General features: G+C 52.9%; 2 protein-coding genes across 2 annotated transcripts in view; one reads left to right on the top strand and one right to left on the bottom strand.

The window, feature by feature from the left end:
* LOC309685117 (electroneutral sodium bicarbonate exchanger 1-like) overlaps positions 1–26,841 on the bottom strand; it is a gene marked incomplete at both ends in the record, with an annotated part of 920,987 nt that overhangs the window by 752,852 nt on the left and 141,294 nt on the right. Inside the window, 2 exons of the mRNA XM_082500931.1 lie at positions 25,818–25,913; positions 26,359–26,443. Coding sequence (XP_082357057.1) covers positions 25,818–25,913; positions 26,359–26,443 — 181 coding nt within the window. The remainder of the gene's footprint in view (positions 1–25,817; positions 25,914–26,358; positions 26,444–26,841) is intronic.
* Positions 740–13,246, top strand: LOC309685113 (acrosin-like; the record flags this gene model as incomplete). The annotated part of the gene is made up of 6 exons (XM_082500928.1): positions 740–743; positions 1,175–1,241; positions 11,197–11,397; positions 11,736–12,016; positions 12,274–12,413; positions 12,887–13,246. The coding sequence occupies 6 exons, from the start codon at positions 740–742 to the stop codon at positions 13,244–13,246; spliced, it is 1,053 nt and encodes a 350-aa protein (XP_082357054.1).

Below are 26,841 nucleotides of genomic sequence, written 5' to 3'. Positions count from 1 at the left end.
AGGTGCCTCTTGTCCTTTTGTGGGCTGGTTTTGTCTAAGTTATTCATGCGAGTGGACTTTTGCCACACGGGATGGGAACGTTCGCTTCCCGGGATAGCTGATGCCCCTGGATAACCACTGCCCGCGAAGCACTGCGAAACCCCGTGTTCAAAAATGAGGATAAAGGCCGGGTTTTGCCTCTCAGAAGGATCTCTAAGCACCATCTCCAAGCTATTTTCAGTACCTTTCTGGTTGTTTTCTTTCCCCCCATTTAAGGAAATCACTTAGGTTAACTTTAGCAGGACGGCCTTCTGTCCCAGGACAAATGCCAGGCTGTCGCTGCATCCTTAATTATAATAACATTTTAATTGTAGGGGTGCAAAAGCTCTTCTTTAGTGGTTTTGCTCTGGCTGATGATGCAGCCACCTGGGAAAGCAATTTTTTTTTTCGGGTGTGGGGGGTGGGGGAGAGGGATAAGAGTCCCCTGGCAGTAAATAAATATGTTTTAATGGGGGAAAGGTGTCGTGGTGGCTCCTTCTGCTGCAGTCTGGTGATTAAAGCAGGAATCGCCTGTGAGGAGATGGGCAAACCCGCGAGCGTTGGGGTGGTAAAAAGGGGGAGTATGTCATGCTCTCAGTTATCAGCTATGTGTTTTCGGCAAATGTAAAAATAGCAAGAGTTTGTTGTGGTGGGTTTTTTTTATTATTTGTTTCTATGGTGCTATGACCAGTTCCTCTCCGGAGTGAATATTCCTGGCCACATGGGTAATTAATTAGCATGCTGCGGGATGCGACTGCCGCTTTATTTCTGTGAGGGCAGCGCTGGCGGGTTGCTTTTGCTCCGTGGAAGGATTTTGGCTGTTTTTCTGGGGCGAGAACACGTCTGTGGCCAAATTCTTCGTGCCTTCCCCTCGTTCAGCCACGCTTAAAGTTGGGTTTGGGGTTTTTTTTGCTTTCTGCTGGAGTCAAAAATGTTTCTTCCATTAACGCTTCCTGGGTGAAATTGTAGGTGACGGCAACATCGTTGGAGGGAATGATTTTTAGTCAAATTATTGCTTTCTGCCAAGTGGGTTTTTTAGGCATGGTGGGTGAAATAAAGGCAAAAATCATAGGTGGTGTGGCATAAATGTGGGTTGTTTTTTTTTTCAGGGGTTCATCTCCTTTTTGTGCTTTTGCCCCCTCCTCTGATAAAACAGCTCAGAGTCCTGGCACGGTGGACGGCGACAAAGGCGACAACAACAACGAGCGGCGGTGGACGACGGCGTTGGGCTCAGCCTCCGGCACTGCCGCGGTTCTATGGCGTAACACCCCAAAATAACACCCCCCCCACCCCTAGCAAGGTCCCACCCAGGCACAAAGCGAAGGTAAATCCGACCAATCCGGGTTATGAACAAAACCCCATGCCCAACCTCTCGCAGATTAATTACCGGCGGCAGTCAATCATATTTAACCCACCTAATTGGGGCACTTAGGCCCTGCCTACCCCTGCCAGCACCTCACCAGTCACCTGCTGAGTCTCTGCTCTGGCTCCACCAGTTCAAACTGGGATGTGGAGAACCCTGGGCTGCGCCAGGCGTTGGGCTGCCCGGCAGCGCCGGTGGTGGGGAAGCTCCGTTTCCACACACACACAAAAACCCAACCCCATAATCCATCCCAAAAAGGGTAAATGTGGGGTTGGGGTTTGGTGGTGGGTTTTTTTTTTTTTTTTTTCTCCCAGCTTTGGAGCAGAAAGCGGGTTTTAAAGGTGGGAAATGGGGGGGTCTCCCAGCTTCCTGGTGGAAAAAAAAGCCGGTTTTAGCACTTCCTTAAAGCAGTTTTTAACCCTTCTTATAAAGTGTTGTTTGTTCCCCCCCGCCCCTTTTCAGGCTGTTCCCACCCTACCACCCTTTTCAGTTTTTTATTTCCCCCCCTTTTAGGGTTTCCCTCCCTCTTTTTTTGGGCAGTTTCCCCCCAGTCCTCCTCCCTTTTTGGGGGGCTGTTCCCCCTCCCCCTTTTTGGGGGGTGCTTTTTCCCTCTTTTGTGGGCAGTATTCCCCTCTTCCTAAATACAATTTTCTTCCTTGGTGGAAAAAAGCTCTTTTTCATAGTGTTTTAAAACGCATTAAATCCCCACAGTGCTGCCTCCACGTCCTTTTTTGGGGGGGTTAAAACCACAGTTTTAGACAAATACATGGAGGAGCACTCCTCTTGCCACCAAACCCTTTTCTCCCTCCTCGCTTTTATTCCCCAGTTTGTTTGTTTTGGTTTTTTTTTTTTCTAGCCAGGATTCAGGAAATAGCATTGGACAAATCTAAACAATTTTGGGGGAAGAAAGCTGGGAATTGTTGGGTGCTGTAAATTCTTTTTGTCAGCGAAATTTTTGAGTGTCCCCACACGTGTCATCTTTGTCTGGGTGATGCTGTCACCGGCACCTTAAAAGGAATCGGGGCCTGGGAAAAGCTACCAGCACAATTTGGGATTTTTTCCCATCCCCAACTCCATTCGGACGACCGTTCTGCGCTTTCAGTGCAGCACCTCTGGAAAACACCTCAAAAACTAAACTATTCTGGAGCTTTGATGCTGCCTGAGTGCCTTTGGGTGAATTCCAGCCACAAAATTGCATTTTAAACCCCCTTTTTTCCTCCCCGCAGGGCCCCATCTGGGGACAGGAGGCGAGGGGGTGAGCCCCTTCCCCCCAGCGCTGGAGAGGGAGTTATCCCCGTTCGGGGAATTCCAAAAACCCCCGTTAAGCCCCAAATTTTGGGCTGTTTCATCCAAACCTGAGTGTTGGAATGGGCCAAGAATGGGATGGAGGGGAGGTCTTCCTGCAAACGCGGAGCCTTCCGGGGCCCCGAGCGGGAGGAACCGGCTGCCCGGTCTTCCCCGGCCCCGCGGCGGGTTTTGCTTGCCCCGTTCCTCGCCCGGGGTGAGTGGCCTCTGGTAGGTGGGTGGTGCGAGGGGGCGTGGCCTATGCAAATATGTGTGACTATGGGCGTGGTGCATCCAAATATAGCGAGTCGGGGGCGTGGCGCATGGGAGGACTCGTTCTGGAGGCGCCGTGTGTGGAAAGCTATGGGAGGGGCGTGGTCTATGCAAATGTCGTGCCGGTTGAGGGGGGCAGGCGTGGGGGAGGGTGCGTTATTTTTCGCCCGTACCGAGCCGGGGTGTCCCCGCCGCCGCCGTCCACCCCCCGGTAGCCGCGGGCGGGTCGGTGCGGGGGTGCGGGTGGCGGTCAGGCAGCGCGCTGAGCCCCTGTGTGTCAGTGCCGGGCGGGGCCCTGCCTCCGGAGCCCGTGCGGGGGGGTGGGAGCCCCCCGCTGCTCAGACGTCACGGGGGGGTTCTGCCAATGCCGCAATTCCGCTTGAAATCGCTTAACTCCGCTACCGGCGGCGGCGGGCCGGGGGGGCTGCCCCCTCCCCGGGCACCGGCCCGGCCGTCTCTTCTGCCCCCATTCCCCGAGGCCCGGCCCCGCCGCCCCCGGACAGCCCTCCCGGTGCGGCGGCTGCGGGTCATGTCTCCGAGTACAATGTACCTCCCCAAAAGGAGGTGTCACCTGTCGCCTCCCCATCCCCTCCCGACACGCAGCCCCCCCTCCCCGCACTGTTACCGTAAATCGGCAGAACCAAACTTTCTAAGCCTTAATTTTAAGTTTAGAAAGCAGGCGCTTCTTTATTACGGCGCCGGGCGCACAGGGGATCACTCCACCCAGTGTGCGTACCGAGTTGCTCCGCTACAAAAATTAAAATATATGTATTCATTACATTTCCGAGAAACAATTGACATATTCATATGATTGCCGGGAACTCATTAATATATGTAAATGTCCGTGACGCATGCACCTTCAGGTACACTGGTGGTCGTCCAGGGTCTTCCTCACTGTGTCCTCTGGTTGAACCCGATCCTTGTGCGTGCTCAGTTTGGTCACAGAGTTCCACCCCACCTTTAATCTTGGAACCTCCAGAAGATTTTCTTGGTTTACTAACCAGGCCTACAACTCCTCGCTTTCTTGACAGGTACTTCAAAGCTACATTGTTCAACAGCTAGGTTAGGTCATACCTAGTTCCCAAATGCCTATTATGGGTTTGATTTTCATTGATCGGTCCCTTGACTATACATTACTCTCAATACCCATATCCAAATAATCAATGGTTATTTCTATTAATATCTATTATTTTGGGTCTAGATATTTAAATCAAGATGGGAAGGGTAAGGGGGTTTCTAAGCAGCGTCACTGGTGCATAACAGGTTTCTATAATTACTAGCCTCAAACAAAACTTCTCTATTCTATTCTTCATTGTTTCATCTGGGTTCTACTTGTTCCTTGATACAAAACAACGATTACCTAGTGAGGGCTCTATGGTTACAACTTCCAGAACACCCAGTGCTCTCACATTCTACTTCTGCTATAACCACAATCTGGTGATTTTACAACAAGGGAGAGCCCCAAATCCATTCCTGCAGTTGCCCTACAGACTCCTGCAAGGCTGGGAGCAGCAATTCCCTCAGGGAGAGCCCCCAGGTCCATGCCTGGGTGTCCCCACAGCCTCCTGCGTGGCCAGGAATTGCATTTCCCTCAGGGAGAGACCCCAGACCCATGCCTAGGGCAGTGGCACAGCCTCCTGTGAGGCCGGGAGCAGCGTTATCCCTCAGAAAGAGCTACCAAACTCCCCCAAATCCATCCCTGGGGCAGCCCCACAGCTTCCTGCATGGCTGGGAACGGCGTTTCCCTCAGGAAGAGCCCCCAAACCCATTCCCAGGGTGTCTTCACAGCCTCCTGTGTGGCCGGGAATGGTGTTTCCCTCAGGGAGAGCCCCCAGATCCATCCCTGCCGTTGCCCTACAGCCTCCTGCATGGCTGGGAGCAATGATTCCCTCAGGGATAGAAACCCTCTTAACCCCAAACCTATCCCCAGGGTGTCCCCACAGCCTCCTTCAGGGCTGGGAGCAGCGTTTCCCTCAGGGAAAAGCCCCCAAACCCATCCCTGGGGCAGCCCCACAGCTTTCTGCAAGGCTGGGAATGGTGTTTCCCTCAGGGAGAGCCCCCAGATCCATCTCTGGGGTGGCCCCACAGCCTCCTGTGAGGCCGGGAGCAGCGTTTCCCTCAGGGATGGAGCCCCTTCCTTCCGCCAACCCCACTCCTGGGCAGTCTTTTCCTCCCTCCCACCTCTCCCTACACCTCAGCGCTGGGGCAGCCCCACAGCCTCTTCCAGGGCTGGGAAAACACTCCTGCCCTTTCTCCTCCTGCAGGTTTTGAGAAGAAGAGCCGCCCATCTCCCCAGCCCACACGTGGGGTCTGGGCAGCTCCACGCCTTGTGTTTGAACCGGGAATTGGGATATTTCAGTTTTCTTCTGCGATTAGGCCTGGTTGTGAAAGGGCCAGTTGTAGTGGTTAGGCTTTGGTGGGTGAGTAACAGCAAATCTTATTTAACTTTTCCTTTTTTGTAGATTTTGTGCAGGGGGCTCGTTGTCCTCACGCCCGCGAGTTCTGCTCCAGGTCAAGCGAAGCCCCATGGAACTAGCCCTAAGGGCGGCGGCGGCGATGGACCAGCACCCCTTCGGCATCGAGAACGTGGTTCATTTCGAGGTGAATCTCCCTGTTTTTTTATTTTTTTTTCAAAAGCGGGGGGCTGGTTTGTAGCGAGGCTTAAAACCCCGGGTTGTGCCTAAACGTGGGGCTGATTTCAACCTCAGGGGCTGTGACTCCGTCCAGCTCCGACTCACAGCCCTGGCAGCACCGTCAGCGTGCCAGGCTCGGTGTTCTCTTGTATTTTGAAGGGTTTCTTACGGATCGGCAGCAGTGGGGATATTTAGCAGCTGTGTATTGGTGGTGGAATCCATGTGGTGAAAAGATCTTTGGGGTAAAGAGGTGACTAGATGGGGTTTTTTTGCACCTCAAAAATGTTTCTTGTTGCTTTGTACATGTAAAAAGACATTCAGATCGATAAGGCTGAAGAAGATGGTAACAATCCTAACCCGTTTCACAGGAATTTCACTTCTGTCCTATTTTCATAAAATTACCCCCTACACAGGAATATGTTCTGTGGTTGGATTTTTTTGTTTTGTTTTGTTTTGTTTTGTTTTCTTTTATGAGAGTCCTTGCAACCTGCCCTCCAGCTGGAAATGGGCAATGCAAAGGCATTACAATGATAGATTTGCTAAATATGTTGCCAAGGTCTCTATTAGTGGCTTTCCCTGAAGCGGGGAAAAGACGTCCTGTTTAATTCTTGTTTGCATTTGAAAGTCTCTGTGAAATGGATTAAGCAGAGAGGGCTTCTTTTTGTGGGTCTGCCCTTTGAAGGAGAGCGCCTTTAGGAAAAGGCTTTTCTGGAGGGGACAGAGAACTTAATTGCTGATGGCTATAAAAGTGCGCCCTGTTTGGGTGGCTTGAAAACAAAACCCGTGAAAATCCATGACTGAAAAATGAGACTTTCTCCTAATGATTGGGTCGGTTGCTCTTAATCTTGTTCTGCCTATTCTTAAGTTTGTCACCAGGACAACCAGGTTCTAGAGATACCACTAGTGATAATACCACTGGCAGTGGAGGTCCAGCCTGGCTTATACTCCTACCTCTCGTGCCTATTGGGGTGCCTCCAACAGCCGAGAAATAGTTCTTCTTGGCAGCAAGTCCAGAGGCCAACCTGGTCTTGCCCTCCATCCTCTTTAGTTCGGTATCTCTGATTCTTGTGGCACAATAGGGTCCTTTCTTCAGTCCCGGAACTCCTATTGGAGTTGATATTTCGAGGATCTGTGAACATTCTGGTTGGGTCGGTCCACATTACGTAATTCTCTGTGGTTCTGCAACAGTAATGTCTAATCCAGTTACACTTATCTATTGGGGTTGTATTCCCACATCGGATACACTAAAGATCGAGGACTTGGGAGAGGTACTGCTCCCGTCTGCCACGGGGACCTAAAATGACCTTATTACAATTCTTACACTTAACCTGTAGATACACGCAACAATTACAATCGCAGCAAAGTAGGGTCGAAGGGGTTGTGTGCTGCCCCAGTCTGAAGGCACTCTCGAGGCTTTTGCTGTCTGTTGCTCTCATGCAGCAGCACTGACTCTTACGCGCCTTCTGAAGGCTCTCCAGGGCTTTTTCCTGTCAAAGCAAAACCATGAGACTTCCTTTTCATGGTTAATTTCCATATGCATACTTTGAATCTGTATAGATAATGCCTTCTTTTCCCTGGAGATAATCTAAAGCTCTCTTCAGAGCGTATAGTTCACAACTCTGGGCTGACTAATTTGCTGGTAATCCTCCTTCTTCAATTACCGCTTTTTCTTCCCCCAAAATGACGACATAACTACTTGCTCTCTTTCCATCTATACATCAGGAGGAACCGTCTCTAAAAAGTTGTTGGATAGTTTTTTGGGTTTGGTTTTGTTGTTTTTTTTTTTTTTACATAGGGCATTGGTGTGTTTATTAGGTCTTCTCTTACCCTGGTTTGGTAATTTATAAAATCTAATCAATCATGATGCGGCTCCCCACTTGCCTGTCCCTACAGGAATTGTGAAGGATTCAGGTTTCCGTCTACTATGAGGGTCAAATCATTCTTTTCTATTAAAATGGTTTCGTACTTCAAAGTTCTGGAATCTGTTAACCACCGGCCAGACTTTTGAGATAAGATAGTTCTTACAGTGTGTGGGGGGGTATGTACGATTAGGGTTCTTCTAGAGGTTAATTTTTGGCTTTTTTCTACTAATATTGCTGTGGCCACTACTGCCTGTATGCATGTGGGCCACCTCCAACATACTGGGTCCATTAATTTTGGATAGGTATGCCACCGGTTTCCTTTCTCCGCCCCGTTCCTGCATTACGACTCCATGCGCTATCCCTTCTTCCGTGTTTATAAAAAGGTGATTTTTTTTTTTTTCTAGGGAGGAGAGGGCTAAACCCGGGGCTTCTATTAACTTCTGCTTTAATTCTTTAAATTGCTCTTGTTTGTCTTCTGTCCACTGTATTGGACTGTCTTTTACAAGTTTATAATAGAAAAATTTTATTGACTGAGTGTATCCTTTAACCCATAATTTACAGTACTCTAGTAACCTTAAAATCTTTATTTCTCATTTCGTTCTTGGCACACTTAATGCTGTAATTCGTTCTGGATTGATTTTTCTTTTTCTTTCACTAATTAGATGCTCTTACTTTCTTTTGTACAAACTGCAGTTTTGTTGTTGAGACTCTTAATTCTTGTTCTTCAAAAAAAACCATTCAGCGAACGTATCGATGTCTCTTTCTGACTTTTTGCTCCCTCTCTCCTGATACCAACAGATCATTTACATATTGCAAGATTCTTACTGCAGGTTCTGCCTGGAACTCCCCTAAAATTTTCTCTAGCGTCTGTTCAAATAGATTTGGGGATTTTGTGAATCCTTGAGGCAGGGAGGTCCAGTGGAGTTGCTGCTTCTTCCCGGTGTCTGGATTTTCCCATTCAAAGGCAGTTTCATAATACAAGACTTCTCAGCTCCTGAGTCTACTAAAAAGGCGTAAATTTCCTCCTGGGGGCCTGATTTTAAATTTATCAAGGGCTCACTAATTCTTTCTTCCCCCAGCAGGCAGAGCCCTTGACACCCTTACTCGGGAGAGTATTCTTCCTGTTGACAGATTTTAAACACTCGTTGATCTCTCTTTCGCCTGGGACACTCTCTCTTAAAATGTTCTTCCTGCCCACAATGGTAACACTTTCCGCCCTCTGGGGCTCCTGATTTCATTCACATGGGCTTTTTGAGCGGCAGCAGATGGGCTCCCTGTATCTTGTGTGCTCTCATCCCTGGCCCTGGATTCTGGGGCGCTTTATCTTTAGTCTTTGTTATTTCTTTTACAGTCACTACCATTAGTTTTGCTTTTGCCCTCTGCTTCTCCTCATCGCGCCTCACATATACTCTTTGTGCTTCTCGTAACAGCTCATTGATTCCTCTCTCATGCCAGTCTTCCATCTTTTCCATTTTTTTCCTAATAGCTGGCCAGGCATGGGTGACAAAATTTATTTTTTAATAATTCCTGGCCAGCAAAAGTCTCTGGATCAGTCCCAGAAAACTGCTGAATATTCCTTCAGAGCCTCTTCAACTGTTCCATCGGCGATTCCTCTTTGAGTTCTTGGAACACAACCCACCCCCAAATACATAATCAATGAGTTCTTGGAATGCAGCCCACCCCTGAACATGCCCCCTCCCTTCCAGCAGCGCAGGCGCTGTGCTTCCTCACGAGTCTTCCTAATAGTCAGTGGAGGGAGGCTCGAAGTCTTTACCACCATGTCCTTCTTGTGGCTTCTTCATTCTTTACACTCCTGTGGTTATCTTAGCTAACGACACCACCCTTTGCCCTGCAAGTTTCTGTACTTCCAACTGTTGCTCTCGTCTGATATCCTGTCTAACACTATCCCTTTCCCAAACACACAGCGAGCACAGACCCATCTTAGCTGAAGCCATAGTGAGCACACATCTATTTTAGCTGAAGCAAAATTCTTTTGCTAAATTACTTATTACAACAGCAACACACACTGACACACCCCCCGACTGCATAGGAACACACACACTGACTACAGACCAAGACACACTAACACCCCACACACGCCCCCACCACACATGGAACACCCCACGTAATGCACACAGTGCTCGTGCACGTCATGCACAGAGCGTGGAAGGCATGCACATGCAGCACGCACGCACACACGCAGTGCGGGCACACACAGCCTGCCAGCATACGCACAAAATGCCCGCACACACGGCACGCGCTCGACCCAGTAAACGCATACCTGCAGTGCGCACACTCACAGGCTCATCTACACCACACTGCACGTAAACAGTGTGCACCCACCGTGTGGGTACTGGGACACGGAGTGCACCCAGACACCGAGTGCACCCACACACAGGGCACACACGATGCGTGCACACACAGAGTGCAGCACACAAACTGACGTGCCGGCATTTCCCAGTCCCTGAAGGGCCGACAGGAGAGCTGGGGAGGGACTTTTTACAAGGGTGTGTAGTGACAGGATGAGGGGGAAGGGCTTCAAACTGGAAGAGGGGAGGTTTAGAATAGATCTTAGGAAGAAATTCTTGACTGTGAGGGTGTTGGACCCCGGCGCAGGTTGTCCAGAGAAGCTGTGGCTGCCCCATCCCGGGAAGTGATCAAGGCCAGGTTGGACGGGGCTCTGGGCAACCTGGTCTGGTGGGAGGTGTCCTTGCCCAGGCTGGGGGGGTTGGAACTTGATGGTGTTCAAGGTCCCTTCCAACCTAAACCATTCTGTGATTCTGTGTGTGCGCCCAGGCGTGCGCATAGGTACGGAGTGCAGCATGTGGGTGTGCTGGACTCGTCCCGCTCGCACATCACCGCTTGCCTGCTGCGGCTGTAGCCAGATGGGCCCCTCAACACCCAAAACCGTGCATGCTGCCTGTAGCAGTTCTGTTTTCTGGTGTATGTGTTTTGGGAAGGCCCTGGTGGCAAAGGGCTGCAGAGAGCGGGGTGGCAGTGAACTTCCCCAAGAGGCCGCGATGCCACACGGGGTTTTTTGCTGCCAGCTGTCAGCAGGCAGCACTCGCAGCCAGGCGCTGCTGCCTGCCGCGGGGCCTGCACAGCCTCGTCCCGCAGGCAGAGCGTTCAGCGGGGGTCTGTCGGGGGTGTCCCATGCCGGCTTCTGCCTCCCCTCCTGCCGGGAACCCCCCATGGTGCCCCCCCTTCTGCCAAGAGGCCACCGGGCCCGGTGCCCGGAACCAGCGACTCTGTGACATCAGCCCCGGGAACAAGAGCACCGTGGGCAGCGTGAGCACTGCGGGCACTACGTCGGCTGCGGCACTGGTGGCGACAGGCCCTCGGTTCGCTTCTTGCAGGTGCCACGTGCCGCCACTGGCAGCAATGAAACTGCTCCTCGTCGTCGTCCTGCTGGCCCTGTGCTGGCCTGTGCAAGGCGCGTGGGACAGCTGTGGGTAAGTGGCCCCAGGCTCTGGGGGGGAGCTTGGGCAACCCTGATGGGGTTCACTGGAGGGAGCCCGCTTGTCCCCCGTGGCCACAGCTTCCCCAACCCCGCCTGGGAGCCTCAGATCCTGGCCAGCACCCCGGCTGCTGGCACAGCTCCTCTGCGGGGCTCAGGCAGAAACAGGGGCGCCCGCCCGCCCGCCCCAGGGGGTTCCCTGGCCCTGCTGTCCGTGCAGCGCCTTGTGGGGAGGGAAGAGGGCTGACCTTCAGCCTGAAGCGCAGCACGCCGTGGAGCAGGACAGTCATGAGTTTCTGGTTACAGAGGGACCTGCGGGCTCCGGCCCATGGCTTACCAGTACGGCATGTCGCGCGTGGTGGGTGGCACCGATGCCCGTCCAGGAGCCTGGCCCTGGATCGTCAGCATCCAGGACCCCTGGGAAGCAGGCACGGGGCACATATGTGGAGGGTCCCTCATCAGCCCACAGTGGGTCCTCACGGCGGCACACTGCTTCATCGAGGCCAGGTAAGGAGGGCCAGGGAAGGGGGCTGTCCCCACCACCCTCGCGGGTGCCCTGTGCGCAGCACCGCCTGCTACTCCCATCCCCGTTCCTGCCAGTACGCCCAGTGCCTGGGCACTGCCGAGCCCAGCCCAGAGACTGCTCAGGAGAAGGCTGGGCTCGGGCCACTGCTTCCTAGCAGCCTCCAGCGCCACATGGCTCGTGCCTAAGGCATGCCAGGGCGGTGGCAGCCTGCGTGGCACTGCTCTCCTCTCTGCCCTGGGAAGCAGAAGGCAGGAAACGGCGGGGCTGCTGCAGCGCGTGGCTCCGCTCCCTCTGACCCCCCTCTCCATCTGCCTTCCAGGCACATCAGCATGTGGCGCGTGGTGATCGGGGCCACCCAGTTGACTCGGCTGGGCCCTGAGGCCCAAGTGCGCCATATTAAGCGGCTGCTGGTTCACGAGCACTACAGGAATATCACGCAGAGGAACGACATCGCCCTGCTGGAGCTGGACCAGCCGGTCCAGTGCAACTACTACACCCAGCTTGCCTGTGTGCCCGACGCCTCACTTAGAGTGTCAGAGCTGCACACCTGCTACGTCAGCGGTTGGGGCGCCACCACTGCAAGATGTGAGTTCCCCAAAAGTGCTGGTGTCCTGAGTGCAAGCTCGGCACACTGGGGAGAGGGGTTGGGCTTCCCGAGAGCGGAGGCGAAAGCCGCAGTCAGGCTGTGGGGACGTATGCCTCCGGGGAGAATGGGCTGACCCACTGCCCAAAGCCAGACAGAGGGGAAACACGGGCACAGTGCCTTCAGGACGCAAAGCCAAGCCCTAGGGAAGGGGTTCACCCAGGCAGGGGGGGAGCTGCTGGGGCTTCATTGCTTTCTGTGCTCACAGTTGCAGGGTCAACGGATGTCCTGCAGGAGGCCAAGGTCCAGCTCATTGATGTCAACCTCTGCAACAGCAGCGGGTGGTACAGAGGGGCCATCCACAGCCACAACCTGTGTGCTGGCTATCCGCAGGGTGGCATCGACACCTGCCAGGTAGGACGTGCTGCAAGTCAAGCCCCGGCAGCACCGGCAGCCCTCTCGCAACGCCCAAACATCGCCCGGCACGTGCTTGGCCTGGCAAGTCACCCTGCCACCGCTGGGTCTCCACTGCTGCTGGGGCTCACCTCCCCTTCCCCAGCTGCAGGTCCTTGCCCAGTGCCCGCCTTGTCCCAGAGCCCGGGGACGCTGCCCAGAAAGCCCATCCTGTGCTCCCGGCAGCCCATAGGTCCAGATCCCAAAGCATCCCCCTTCCACACAGCCGGGAGCACTGTGCAGAGATGAGAGAGCGCCCGACCTTACAGGCCCTCCACCCTCTCCCAGATGAGGCTCTGTAGGCTCCAGCGCCGGAGCAGAGCCGTTGTGTGCAGTGAGCAGAGCTCTGGCAGGTGCTGGGAGAGAGAAGGAGCCGGCCAGAGCGCTGACAGCGGCCACCCAACACCACCTCAACCCTCTCTCCTTCCCTGCAGGGTGACAGTGGTGGTCCTCTGGTGTGCAAAGACAACAACGCGGACTACTTCTGGCTTGTTGGGGTGACCAGCTGGGGGAGAGGCTGTGCCAGAGCCAAACGGCCCGGAGTCTACACCTCCACCCAGCACTTCTACAACTGGATCCTGGTCCAGATGGGACTGAGCCCAGCAGTAAGGGGTACTCCAACAGCACGGGCTTGGAGTCATTTTCTCACTGCCTCAACCCCTTATCAGAGGCCAAGGCCAACACCAACACCACCGGGCACGATTAGCTCCTGCCCATTTCCACTCCAGAAGCTGGTGGAATTCTTTACTCGGGTGCAGGAGCTGCTGCAGGTCCTGTGGGGGAAAAAGGCTTGAGCAGCGTGACGAAGAGGCTCCAGAGCAGGCCGCCCTGTTCCACGACCATTTCCTTCCGGGGCAATGCCTGCTGAGCCAAAGGCAGCCTCAGTGCCAAGGCCTGCTCTGTCCTGCCCGCGCTCCTCTGAGCGCAGAAGGGCTGATGTTGACTCGGTTGTAGAAATAAAGTTCCTGATTTTCACAGCTGAGCGTGCTTGAGTCCAATTCAGTCTCCGGTGCAAGGCAAGGACTTGCGTGCCCGGCGCCTGCCAATGAGGCTGCAGGCAGACAGCAGGGCACGAAGGGAAAGAGTGACTCCCAAGGGCTGAAACGGTGCCTGGTCAGAGAGGAGGGTGCTCAGAGCCACCATGGGACGGAGAAGACTGGCACATGGAGGATAGGAAACAGTGATGTGACCTGCAGACAACTTTGGGGGTATGCATTAAGGCACACAGCTGGAGATTAGGGCCCAGTGTAAGCCGTAGCTAATTGAACAGACGGTGTGAAACTGCTGAGCGTGACAAGAGAAATTGCTGACCACAGCAAAGAGTGAGAAGCCAACAGGGCTCTCAGTCCCAGAAGGAAGAGCCGGATTTCAGGGGTAGTTAACGGGGGATTGATCCCCCCTTGTCTCCATTTTCCCTGCTTGAACATCCCCCTCATCTTCCTTGACTCCTCCCTTTCTCCTCCCTTGTCTCTCCTCCCAAACAAGGGACCCACCCCAGGTCACTTCCTCTCCTCCCAGGTTTGCTCCATCGCTGAAGAGATTTGGTGTTTCAGGTGCTGGTAGCTCGGTCGCCTGGGACCGCCATGGCGTTACTGATGCGGCTTCCTGGGCACTGCTGGCCCTGCTAGATGCCTCTGCCCACACTGACCCCAACCATTCCTCCAGTTGTCTGTGCAGTGTGGCCACTCTCATTGTTCCTCCTTGACCACCTGCCAAACGTGGTGCTGGAATAGCAGAGTACCCACAGAAGAAGGTTTGCTCCATCGCTGAAGAGATGGGGTGTTTCAGGTGCTGGTAGCTCGGTCGCCTGGGACTGCCTTGGTCCCCGCCACTGCCTGCATGCATGTGGGCCACCCCCACGTACTGGGTCCATTAATTTGGACAGGTATGCCACTGGTTTCCTTTCTCCGCCCCGTCCCTCCATTAGGACTCCATGCGCTATCCCTTCTGCCACGTTTACAAGAAGGTGAAATGATTTTGGTTTCTTTTTTTTTTTTCTAGGGAGGGGAGGGCTAAAACCAGGGCTTTTATTAGCTTTTGCTTCAGTTTTTGTAATGGCTCCTGTTTGTCTTCTGTCCACTGTAGTGGACCTTCTTTTACTAGTTTGTCATACAGAAATTTTACTAATTGAGTGTATCCCTCAACCCATAGTCTACAGTACCCTAGTAACCCTAAAATCTTCCTTATTTCTCTTTTTGTTCTTGGGACACTTAAAGCTGTAATCCCAGAAATTCGTTCTGGATTGATTTCTCTTTTTCCTCCACTAATTAAATGCTCTAAATACCTTACTTCCTTTTGTACAAACTGCAGTTTTGCCTTTGACACTCTTAATCCTTGTTCTCCTAAAAAATTCAGCAAATGTATCGATGTCTCTTTCTGACTTTCTGCTCTTTCTCTCCCGATACCAACAGATCATTTACATATTGCAAGATTCATACTGCGGGTTCTGCCTGGAACTCCCCTAAAATTTTCTCTAGCATCTGTCCAAATAGATTTGGGGATTCTGTGAACCCTTGAGGCAGGGAGGTCCAGCGGAGTTGCTGCTTCCTCCCGGTGTCCGGATCTTCCCATTCAAAGGCAAATAAGTTTCTACTCTCCTCTGCTAACGGACAGGCCCAAAAGGCATCTTTAAGGTCTATTACACTAAACCATTTACGATTATGCGATATTTTACTCAGGAGGGTATATGGGTTCGAAACCACAGGCTGCCGAGTCTGTACTCGTTTATTGACTTCTCGTAGGTCTGCGACTAATCTCTATCTCCCCTCAGCCTTCTTGACCGGTAGAATTGGACTATTGTAAGGTGACATCCAGGGTTCCAACAATCCATCCTTCAACAATGAATCAATTACTGGTTTTAGACCTTTCCTCCCCTCATAAGATACGGGATATTGTTTTATCCTTACTGGCCAGTCCTCTTTAACTTCTATTTTTGCACAGGTTCATTTACTTGTGCTGGTTTTTTCTCCTGGCAACGCCAGCAGCAGAGCGGTCGGAGGAGAAGGGTGAGTGCCAGGCTGGTGGTGCGGAGGGGCGTGAGTGTGATGTGCGCGGTGGCCCCGGAGGGCACTGAGAAGGGTCGGTTGGTCTGGCTGTGCGGGAGGATGCTCTGCCTGCGGCGACGGCCCGAGCAAGCGCGGCCTTGGGGAACCGTCTGGTTGAGCGTTTGTTGGTGTGCTGGAGAAGAGCTGGGCAGGTGTCCCAAAGGGCAGTGTTTGGTGGGACCTCCTTCACCCCAAAGCTTTGTGGGACCTTTTTGAAGCCACCCTGGTGAGGCCTCTGCTCCTTCCACCCAAGTACTTTACGTTTCACACCGTGGAGTGGTCATTTCTGACTGCATCCTCAGCAGGACCTGGGGCTGGTGGCTGTAGCTTCAACTGTGGAGCTCTAGAGACCTGGGAAGGATGGAGGAGAAGGAATGAGGCTCCTGGTGAAGGGAGGGAAGTGAGGAGGTGCGGTGTCCACGCTGGCCTTGAGGAGTGGCTGGGCAGGAGAGGACATGTTGGTGTAGGAGCCATGGAGCAGCCCGTGGCCAGAAGCAGAGGGTGGACACGGGGAGCATGGGCTCGCTGCGAGGAGCACAAAACCTCGGTGTGGGTGGTTTAAATGGAGGTCTGGGAGCGAGAGTGGCATCCAGCCTGGGCAGGGGAGCTGGGTCTTGTCCTCCACGTGAGCAATGGTGGTTTGCAGGTAGCATCTGGTTGCACTTGCTGGAACGCAGAGCAGGAGAGAGTTGTGTCCTGGTTTTCCCCTACAAAGGCAGGACACGGGTGGAAATGTGGCAGCGGGGAGGGACTGGGAGTAACTGGGACCCCCATGCGCCTCCCAGCCCCATCGCGCTGGGATGGGGCTGCACATCACCCCAGGGTTTCAGGGCTTGAAGCGTTGTCCCCGTGTCCCTGCCGGGCTCACAGTGGTGGCATGCTGCTCTGCGTCGGGCTGGGGGTGGCTGGGAAAGGTCTGGCACGCTGGGGCCATCACTGACTCTCATTTTCTCTCCGACCATAGAGCTCCTGGGCGTACCTCTCAGGTCTGTACGGAGCCCCCCTGGCCGGCGCCTGCTCCAGGCTGAACAACCCCAACGCTCAGCCTGTCCTCCCAGCAGAGGGGCTCCAGCCCTCACAGCATCTCCGTGGCCTCCTCTGGCCCTGCTCCAGCAGGTCCATGTCTTTCCTATGTTGGGGGCTCCAGAGCTGGATGCAGTACTCCAGGTGGTGTATCACCAGAGCAAAGCAGAGTGACAGAACCACATCCTTCACCCTGCTGGCCACACTTCTGATGCAGCCTGGGATATGTGTGGTTTTCTGGGCTGTGATCACGCATTGCCATCTCATGTTGAGCTTCTCATCAGTCAGCACCCCCAGGTCCTTCTCCTCAGGGCTGCTCTCCATCCATTCTCCGCCCAGCCTGGATTTGTGCTTGGATTGCCCCGACCCAGGTGCAGGACCTTGCACTGGGCCTCATTGAACTTCATGAGGTTGGCATGTGCCCACCTCTCCGTCCTGTCGTTAGTAGAAGGCCAGGCCTGCAGCACCCTGGTTATCAACCCGGCTTGGGTGGGAGGGGATGCTCCTGCATGGGGGGGTTGCCCTGCGCTGGGGGGGGACATCCCACCGAGGGAAAGTCTTGCCGAAGTGGGGGCCGCGCTCATGCTCCCTCTACCCCATCCCTCCCCAGATCGCCCCCGTCAGAAGGTCCCGAGGGCAGCGAGCGGATGGTCATCATCATGGGGCCGCCTGAGGCTCAGCTCAAGGTGCGCTGGGTGGGGGCTGTGGGTGGGGGGGACAGTAAGGGCCAAGTCGAGAGCATCCCTGTGGTCACCACGGTGCTGCCAGCCTGGCTTGGCCTCCCTCAGCGCCAGGGGAGCTCTTTGCTGGGTACCGTGGTTTTGATGCTGCTGGACGTGGGGACATCATCAGCTTTGGGGATGGAGGGGCACAGCGGGCGCTGCCTGATGGTTTTCCTTCGCATCCGTCTCCTCCCCAGGCCCAGGGGTGAATATTTGGGAAGCTGAAAGAGGATAACTTCTTTAACGCAAAAGAAGAAGTGAAGCTTGAAGCCCACATCAAGGTGCCTTCCTTCACCGCTGGCCACGTGACAGGCAAAGGTGGCAAAATGGTGGGGGGTGGTGCCCCGGGGATGCAAAGTTGGGCATCACCCATCACCCCTGCCCACCCCAGGGGGACAAATCCCGGGTGCTCAGTGGTCTCAGCGATGTCTTGACCCTCAGCCCCCATGTTCTGGTGGTGGTTCTCGTTGGTCCCAAGGAAGGGGGAGACACACACAGGGTGCCTGGTGCTGTCGTGACTGTGGCAGTGGAGGATTTTGGCTCTTCCACAACAGAAGCCTCTTGTGGTTCGCTCCAGGTGAACGAACTGTAAAACGTAACCAGCACGGAAGTCCTTGTGCCACGAGACCAAACCCCGGACAAGAACGAGGAGGTCATCGTTAAAGTCATTGGGCATTTCTTTGCCAGTCAGGTACAGTTTGGCCGCGGCTTTACCCGATCCTCCCCGGCCGCTTTCATCCACCGAGGAAAGGCGCGGGGTGGCTGAGCCCAGCACCACCCGAGCGTCCTGCCACTCTTCTTTTGGGAGGTCCCTGTGCCCCCAAGATGCACTGAAGGTGTTTCGGTAGCTCCCCCCGGCTGTGCGAGAACTGAAATTGAAGATTGGCTTGATTGATCTAAAAATGGGTGTTTTGGATGCCGTGCAGAGCAGCACCCGGGGTGTGAATGGACTCCTCTGTGCAGGCAAAGCCACGCGCATCCCACCTGGGTGCATCTTCCATAACCTTGTCTCCTGTCCACTCGAGCAGGATCGCAGCACCCCAGAAAAATTCAGGTGCTCTCGAGGAGCGATGGAGGAAGCACAAGTTAAAAAAAAAAAACAAAAACAACAACAACAAAAAAAAAACCAACACCCAAAACCGCCCCCAGAATTAATTATGGCTTGTCCAGAGTGACAAGTTGGGAGCATTGAGATGCTCGGTGGCAGCTCGGGTGTGGGTGGTGGGGGGAGAAGCGGTGTCCTGACCCCCACCTCTTGCTTTTCCCCTCTCCTCCCCAAGACTGCACAGCGCAAGATGAGGGAAATGCTCCAGCAGGTGAAGCAGCAGGAGCAGAAACACGCTCCGGGAGCCCCGGCCTCGCAGCACAGCAAGGGAGGCTCCCGCCGTGCCGCCCAGCACCGCCCGATGAATGTAACCCCGCCGCCGGACATGCCCCCCCTCCCAAACGCTCCTCCCCCACCCCCAGCAGGTCAGGGGAGCAAACCAAAGACCCCCCCAAACACACAGCCCCCCATTCCCGCGGCGCTGCGAGGATGCACAGCCGAGGGGTACGGGGAGGGCTCTCTCCATCCCACAGCCTCCCCCTTCCTCCTCCCTCGCCTCCCGACGCTATCCCTTTAGTTGGACTAACAGGGGCAGGTTTGGGTACCTCAGCACCTCGCGCTTGTGTCTCCCTTTTAGAGATTTTGTGTGCCTTGGAAACCTGAGAGTTGGAGGGTTTTTTTATTAATTTTCTAATAAAAAAAGAACCGAGTAGGAAAAGCGATGGGGATAGGCACCACTGTGGTCATTCTCTCCGGGGCGTTGTGGAGGAAGGCTGCCAGTCTTCCTCCCAGTGTACTTTTCCCCGTTGGCTCCAGACTGCTGCTGGGGCTGAGCTCTGAGCCGCCAGAGCGGTTCTCAGCAGACGGTCACTCGGCGCAGACAATGAGGCCCTGAATAGCCCTTCCTGTGCTCTTGATGGCTCCGGACGGCTCTGCTCCTCTGCTGCTTCTAAGGTGGGGCTGCCCCAGTGCCCTCACTCAGGAGCCTTTTGTCTGTGCGGGTCTCACTTGTGACAGGGGGTGGGGGTGTTGCCAAACTAACTGCTGTGTTGCGATGTGTGAGTGGGTGTTCCTGCCCGTGTCAGTGCCAGAGCTCTTCCGTAGGCTCCTTCTGCCAGCGGAGAGCCAGGGGCCGCTCCTTCAGGAGAGAGCTTGTTTAAAAAGAGAAAAAAAAAAAAAAAAAGGGAGGGGGGATAAAGGGAAAAAAAAAAGTGGAAAAAAAAAAGGGGGGGAAAAGAAAAAAGGGGAGAAAAGTAAAAAAAGAGAAAAGTGAAAACGGGGGAAAAGGGGGAAACAGAGAAAAAAGGGGGAAAAGGCAAAAAAAAAAGGGAAAAAACAAAGGGGAAAAAGAGGAAAAAAGTAAAAAAAGAGAAAAAGTAAAACGGGGGGAACGGGAAACAGAAAAAAGGGGGGAAAAGCAAAAAAAAAAAAAAAAACAACAAAAAGGGAAAAAGAAAAAAGGGGAAAAGAGAAAAGGGGGAAAGAAGTGAAAAAAAGGAGAAAAAAAAATGGGGAAAAGGGGAAACAGAAAAAAGGGGGAAAAAGCAAAAAAAAAGGGAAAAAGAAAAAAAGGGGAAAAAGAGAAAAAAGGAGGGGGAAGCAAAAAAACAAAAGGGAGAAAGAAGAAAACCCCCACATATTAAAAAAGAATGGTAGAAAGGAAAAACCAAACCAAACCAAGGAAGGAAAGTGGGAGCAGCCGCCGGGCAGGAGGAGGGACAGAGCCGGGGGAGGGGGGGGGAGGTGGGGGGAGGTGGCGGTGCCAGCGCCGGCCTCGGGGGCTGCGACACCACGTTTTTGTCCTCTACTGCAAAGTGTTCTGTGAAAAAAAAACAACCAAACCCCACCCAACGACAACATCATCACAAGAAAAAGAGAAATCTCTGCAGCTCACAGGAGCCTGAGCTCGCTCTCCGTTGCTCTCTTTCCAGTGTCTCGGGGGGGTCATGGCCGAGCTGAGATTGGGGGGTGGTGGTGGTGGGAGTTTGCCCCATGGCTGTGATGGGGGGAGAAGGGGTGGGTGGGGAGTGGGGGATGTGGTGTGGGGTTTTTTTGGGGTGGTGGTGGTTTTTTGCCAGGCGCAGCTTTACCCAGTGGCTCGGGGAGGTGTTGGCATCAGGAAGCCTGTGCTAAAGCGGGGTGGGGGCCTCGCCGCAGTTGGTTAGCAGAGCCAAAGTGGTTACTAATGGTTATTAATGGTGCACTAATTACGCCCGTGTAACTGGGAAGCTCAGATGCCCCCAGTCACTCACCCCCATCCCCCCCCCCCCCCCGGTCCTTCTCTAGCCAGGCGAGCGCTGGGCGTCCCCACCGCAGGAGAGGAGCGCACCTCCGGGGTGGGTGGAAGGGCGTCACCCAATGGGGAGAAGACCAAGATGGGGTTTGGGTGTCCCTTGGGGTGGCCGGGTAGGGCTGCCACGATGAGGGACACCCCCACGCCTTTCTCCATGGCTCCCAGAGCTCTGCTCCCTCCCTCCCTCCCACCCATCCAGTGCCACCGGAGAGGTGGTGTCCCCCCTCCCGGGGCGGGCAGGGGCTGTGCCACCCCATCTAACACCTCAACGCACCAAACCAGCTTTCAGCAGTCACAGCCACCCGGGCGCTGCCAAGGGGGCAGCAGGGGCTCCCCACAGGGGGTTTACAGAACATAGAGGGTGTCTGTACACCACTAACCCCTCTCCAGGGGCGGATTTTCGGGATGCTGCTTGCTCATCTCACCGCTGAACAACTCCCCGATTGCCCCTTCAGCACATTGTGACCATCGCTTCGCGGCTTCTGTGCTCCGATGCTCCTCCTGGCTCCAATCCTCTTCCTGGGGGATTGTGAGGGAGCAAAAAACCACATCGCTACATCCAACTTTTTTTCAGTTAAATAAAAAAAAGAATAAATCACCCTCTCTTATTACCAGGTAGAGTTTTGTTCCATTAAGGCTCTTTTTATGAAAATAAATATTTAAATTATATAAAGAAATAAATACTTCTCTTTTCACATTAGATAACTCCCTGGAGACAGCAAAAAAACCCCACCACCACTGTGCACGAGTGTCCACCAGGGCTTTATACTTTTGTGGCTCTCATGTGCCAGGCCGTCGAATCCACACAGTCCAATAAATTCGGTTGTCCCTCTCCTCCTCCTGGCTGGAGGCAGGGCACCTCTACTGTTGACCGTAGTACCTACGATTATCAGATTGGTTCCTACCTGGTCCGTAGGATCGCCTACCGTAGGTTGGAGCAACCTTCTTCCTGTAAGAATCCTTTCTTCTATCGGCTTCATTTTGCAACTCAAGCACCCGTGCCTGTAGGGCTGAGGTAGGTTCTCCATCCCACTTCTTCATGTCTTCTCCATATTCACAGAGGCAAACCCACAGGATATCTCACATCGGGTTTGATTTGTCTTGAGTCGGAGGGTGGTTTTTCTCTTGAGTAGGAGGGCGTTTCCTCTTAGCAGCTGCAACATGAGTCTGTACAGGGAAAGCATGGAGTTTTTCCTCCACCTTGGTTAGTTTATCAAACAGTTTATCGGTTTGCTCAACTAATCTCTGGGTCATTTGCTCTATTTTCTCAGTCAGTTTCTCAGTCATTTTCTCGGTGGTCACAGTCAGCTTTTCTATGGCTGCCACAGAGAAGGGACGAGAGAGACTGTCTTCATACTGTCGTACCTTATTAACCCCTTCATTTACAGTTGGTGTGTCAGTATCGGATCCTCCCCAGACCATTGTTGACAATGGGTGGGAATATGTTGATGGTGCACTTTGTACAAACTTTTTCAGCACAGACCGTTTGCATGGCATTTCATCAGGGTCTACAATCACTTGCCCATCACTATAAATCACCTCTCGCACAGCCAATTCTCTCAGGTACTTCATACCTTTTCCCATGTTGGTCCATTTACTTGGACGGCATTCGATATCGTCCTTGAAGGGATACCTGCGCTTTATGGCTGACACCAGTCGCCTCCAGAGACTGAGAGTGCTTGTCTTTCTCCCAATTTCTTTATCAATCCCTCCATCCTTGGCCAGGTTTCCCAATCGCCTAGCTTCTCTGCCATCTCAGTCTAGGGTATCTGCCCCACTATCCCAGCATCGGAGCAACCAGGAGACAAGTGTTTCACCTTCATGACGACTAAAGTCCTTCCTGATATTTCTCAGATCTTTCACGGAGAAGGATTGAACAACTCCCTCTACATCTGAGTCCTCCTGTGGTGAGGCTGCCCCAGAAGGGGCCTCTGCAGCATCTGCTCTAGAAGGACTCTGGCCTCTGTCTGTTTTCAAAGGTCTCTTTCCCTTCTCTGGTCTTGAAGGACCCTCCCCTGGATCTTCTTCAGAACTCTCCCCCAAGCTATCTGACTTGAGGTGGTCTTTGTCGTAAGGGGCAGGGGAAGGAGTTGACCTCCTCTTCTTGCTCCTGGTTACCGGGGCGGCTTGTACCGATTTTGATGGAGTTTGAGTAGTTTTGGTGCTGGTTGTAGTGGCTGCAGTAGGTTGTGCCGGGACAGGCGGCGGCATGGCTTGTGCCGCTGCGGGGGGGGGCACGGCGTGTGCTGGGACGGGCGGCGGAGGGGCCGGTGTTCTTGCAGTGGGGGGGGCGGCTGCCGGTGGTGCCGGTGCCGCTGTGGTGGGGGGGCGGTTGCGGCCGAGCTGGGCGGGGCTGCGGTTTGCACCGCTGCAGATCGCCGAGCGGCTGCGCGGGTCTGAGTGGCGGCAGCGCATGGTCCCCTACGGCTTCCCCTGTGCCCATGTTTCCTATGAAACCACCCCTGCAACACATTCAGGAGCACCAACAACAAAATCACGATCTTGAGAAGGTACCAGAGCCCAAAAGGTTTCCATGCCCCAGCTCTGAGGGTGTCACATCAGCATAAGTATCAAAGGGCGAAGTAAACATTCCCCAGGTAGAACCGAAAGTATAATTAATAACAGAATCCATCACCTGATGCCCGAGATATACAGGTAGAGCCGTTACCCAACTCATCGTGTTATACATCTGAATTGCGAACCACACCAAAACAGCACCTTTAAACCTTCGCATAAAAAGACAAAGAATAAATGAAGTTTGCAACACCTTTGGCAGGTTAAACCAAGTTGACTGCATTAAGGTCCAACAAAGCTGTTTAAAGGCATGATACACGATTTCGTCTAAGAACGACATGATGCAAGCTGTCTGTTCTAATCTCTGAGCAAACTGGAATTCAAACTATTCGGGCAACTTATCACAGCTCTGGTGGAGCACTGCTCGGGCCCCACGTTGGGCGCCAATTAATCTGTCATGGTTTAGGCCAAATCCACCACTGGGGACCTGGGGGACCCCAAACGGGACCGACAGATGCTCCCCTCTACCCCTCTTCAAAGAGAGAGGCAGAGGAGGAAAAAGAGACTTAGGAGTTTAGAAGGAACTAAACTACTTTAATGAAATATTAATAATAAAATAAAAAGAAATAATGAAAAATATATACAAAACCGTATCAAGCTCCCGAGATGACAATCACGTCACCGGCTGGCACTGGGGCAGTCCCAGGCTGGACTCAGTGACGGACGGGAACTGGATTCCGGATCTGCATTCAGGATGGGGATCACAGGCAGACGAACAGAGTCCCCCTCAGACATCGGCCATTGAAGGAAGAGCACTGACCCTTTGATCCCTCAGCTTTTATACTGAGCATGAGGCAGATGGGATGGAATACCCTGTTGGTCAGTTTGGGGTCACCTGTCCTGTCCGCTCCTCCCTGCAGGTGGGACCCCACTATGCTTTTCCGCTTCCGACCCTCCAATGGGGCAAATCACAAAGTTGTTTGGCCGTGGGGGTTATAGCAATGAGTATAAGCAGAGCCTCTCTGCATCCCACGCCCGGGCATCAGCTGTAAACATTGGTCTGACCTCTCTGAGAGAGTGAACACTGTCTGCACAATATGCAGTTAACTTCAGTAGTTAGAAGAGGCCCCGCTAAGAAGCGAAGTTACTGAACAAAATTGGTTCTGTTTTACCTCAAACCAGGACACAGGGAGAGTTTCGTTCCATTAAGGCTCTTTTTATTAAAATAAATATTTAAATTATATAAAGAAATAAATACCTATCCTTTCACATTGGATAACTCCCTGGAGACAGCAAAAAACAAACCACCCCAAACCAGCCCAAATGACAGGGGCTTTGGTGAGAAATCAAGAGATGGTAAACGCTTTCTTTCCGTGGTCATGACAAATCCAGTTTTAGGAATCAAGTAGACGGTAGATATTCCAGAAACAGAGGAAAACTCTCTTTGAGGAGACGGTAGTTCAGCACGTTGTCGTTGGGAAGGTAAGTTGGGCAAACACGACTGTAACCACCACCACGGATGTTTCCCATTTGTCTGTAATGTGGTCGCGTGCGCTGCGAGGCGCGAGCGTGCGGCTCAGCCATGGAAGTTGACGATGTTCCTTCTTCACTCTGCCCTTAACGAGGTCACACCCATCTTTCTGGCTCTCGCTTAAGGTGCGTTAGCTAATTTCAAAGAGAGTTACTGTCTCCAAAATAAGGGGGGGGGGGGGCACGGGGAAATAAACTGTCTTAACCCACTACTTCATAACTTGAAGAGGAAAATTTGTGTGCCTGCTGCTGTTCCAAATAAGGTCTAAGAAATGTAACTACAATAACAACTAGTCACCCGGAGGTGATCACAGCGTTGTTCTAATAGTGCACATCTCACAGCAGCTGTTGGTGGTGTTGGCAAAAAAAAAACCCCAAACCCCAGAGTTACTGTCTCCAAAATAAGGGAGGTGGGGGGAATAAACCATCTTAACTTCTACTTCATAACCTAAAGAGGAAAATTCGTCTAAGAAATGTAACTAAAGGTCTAAGAAAACTAACTAAAGGCCTAAGAAATGTAACTAAGGTCTAAGAAACGTAATTAAAATAAGAACTCTAATAGTCCACATGTCACAGCAGCTGTTGGTGGATTATCTCCCACACCATCTTCTTGCGGAAGTATGGCATGTGAGTCTGAAAAGAGAAAAGAAATCCATTAAATTACAACGTCACGGTAGAAAGAGGCGGCAAACACGCATAAACGCCCAGCGGAGTCCTTAATATGAAGTTCCCTTTAAGAACTGTCAACCGTTTGGGTACAACACCCCACGCGGCTCCTAAGAGGGTGACACGACAACCCGACAAAACCAGATTGACTTGACCGCGCGACAGCTTACAAGCACGCTAATAAAAGACCGGTCTAAAATGAAATCAATAAAAATAAGCGCTGTCTTGACTGGTCAAAGGGTAGAAGCCATTTCTCCAAAAGATACGAGCCCAGATATGCCAAACCCGCTGGCGGCAGTATCTTGCCCAAGAGGAATCTCACCGGCAGCAGCTCCCAAAGGCAGGGATGGAGAACCACAGCTCTGCCCTGCCCAGGCCACTTGGAAGTTCTGACCCCAGCAACTACGCACCGAAACGGGGCACGAAACCTCAGCCCCTGCCCCGGACACAATTAAGAGCTGCTGCGTAACCTCCCCGGCTCCTGTCCCTGCGCGAAAGGGGCTGGAGGGGTTTATGACCTTCACTCACCTGGGTAAAGTTGAACGGTTTCTCTCTGGAGATGTACTCTGCGTATTTGCACATAAAGACGCCGCAGTCGCTTCCATTCAGCTGCTGAGGGATCTCCTAAGGAATGCAAAGAAGATGGAGGATTTCCCTCTATCTCAAAAGAAAAGCAACTTGGAAGTAGCGCACATTACCCACACCGACACTGCGCTCACCGCACACTCCTGACCCTACTTGCCTAATCCCCAATACCCACTCCCGCCCACGAGGAACAGACCCAGTTCACTGCGCACCATCCCTCCCCTCTGCCTCCCGGACTCGGACACTACAATCCAAATTCTTGGCAGGCCCAGAAGGGGCAGCAGCCCTCCTCCCTGCGAGGCTCTCGAGGTTCGCACTGCCTTTTTCTTAAGTGACCTTTCTTAAATCCGGTCTTTAGGGACTGCTTTTTACTATCAACTCCTCGAGAAACATCAGCTCAGCCCTTTCTTTGCCACGGGCCAGGATCTGGGCCCCAAAGAAGCACTTACAGTTCCCATTTCAAACCCAAGGGGTGCTCACGTACACGTGGCTCCATGCTGTGAAGAGTCCACTCTGAAACATTCAGCTCCAGGTTTCTTTTTTCCCGGCTTTCTTTTTGCAGGTATTGGCTGGTTAAAACAAAAGGGAAAAACATAAATCCCTTTTCATCTCTGTAATTTAGGCCAACAACAAAATAAAGTGGCTGAAGGATCACAGGAAGACAAACGGCAGGACAGTAAAATGTCAGAGGATCCTCACAGCAGCTGATTTAAGGCTGATTTTGAGGAAAAATCCCAATCTGAAACTTACAAACACAGGGAGAGGCTGTGAGCTAATGGTCAAGAACAAGGCCAATGATTCCATTGCTTCAGAGAGGTCAAAAAGCCCCAAATCACATGTTATCAGAAGACAAAGAGACAAACCCAGCAAGGAACTGTAATGCCATAATTCCACCGTGTGCCTTCATCCCACATACTGGGATCCAACTAACAAAGCCGGTAGACGTGTGCCACGGGGCTATGGTGGA

Source organism: Vanellus vanellus (genome assembly GCF_965231255.1).
Source record: "Vanellus vanellus genome assembly, contig: HAP1_SCAFFOLD_58, whole genome shotgun sequence".
In the NCBI taxonomy this organism is placed as follows: Eukaryota; Metazoa; Chordata; class Aves; order Charadriiformes; family Charadriidae; genus Vanellus; species Vanellus vanellus.
The sequence above is the reverse complement of the archived record's forward strand: the minus strand, read 5'-3'. Positions and strand labels throughout refer to the sequence as shown.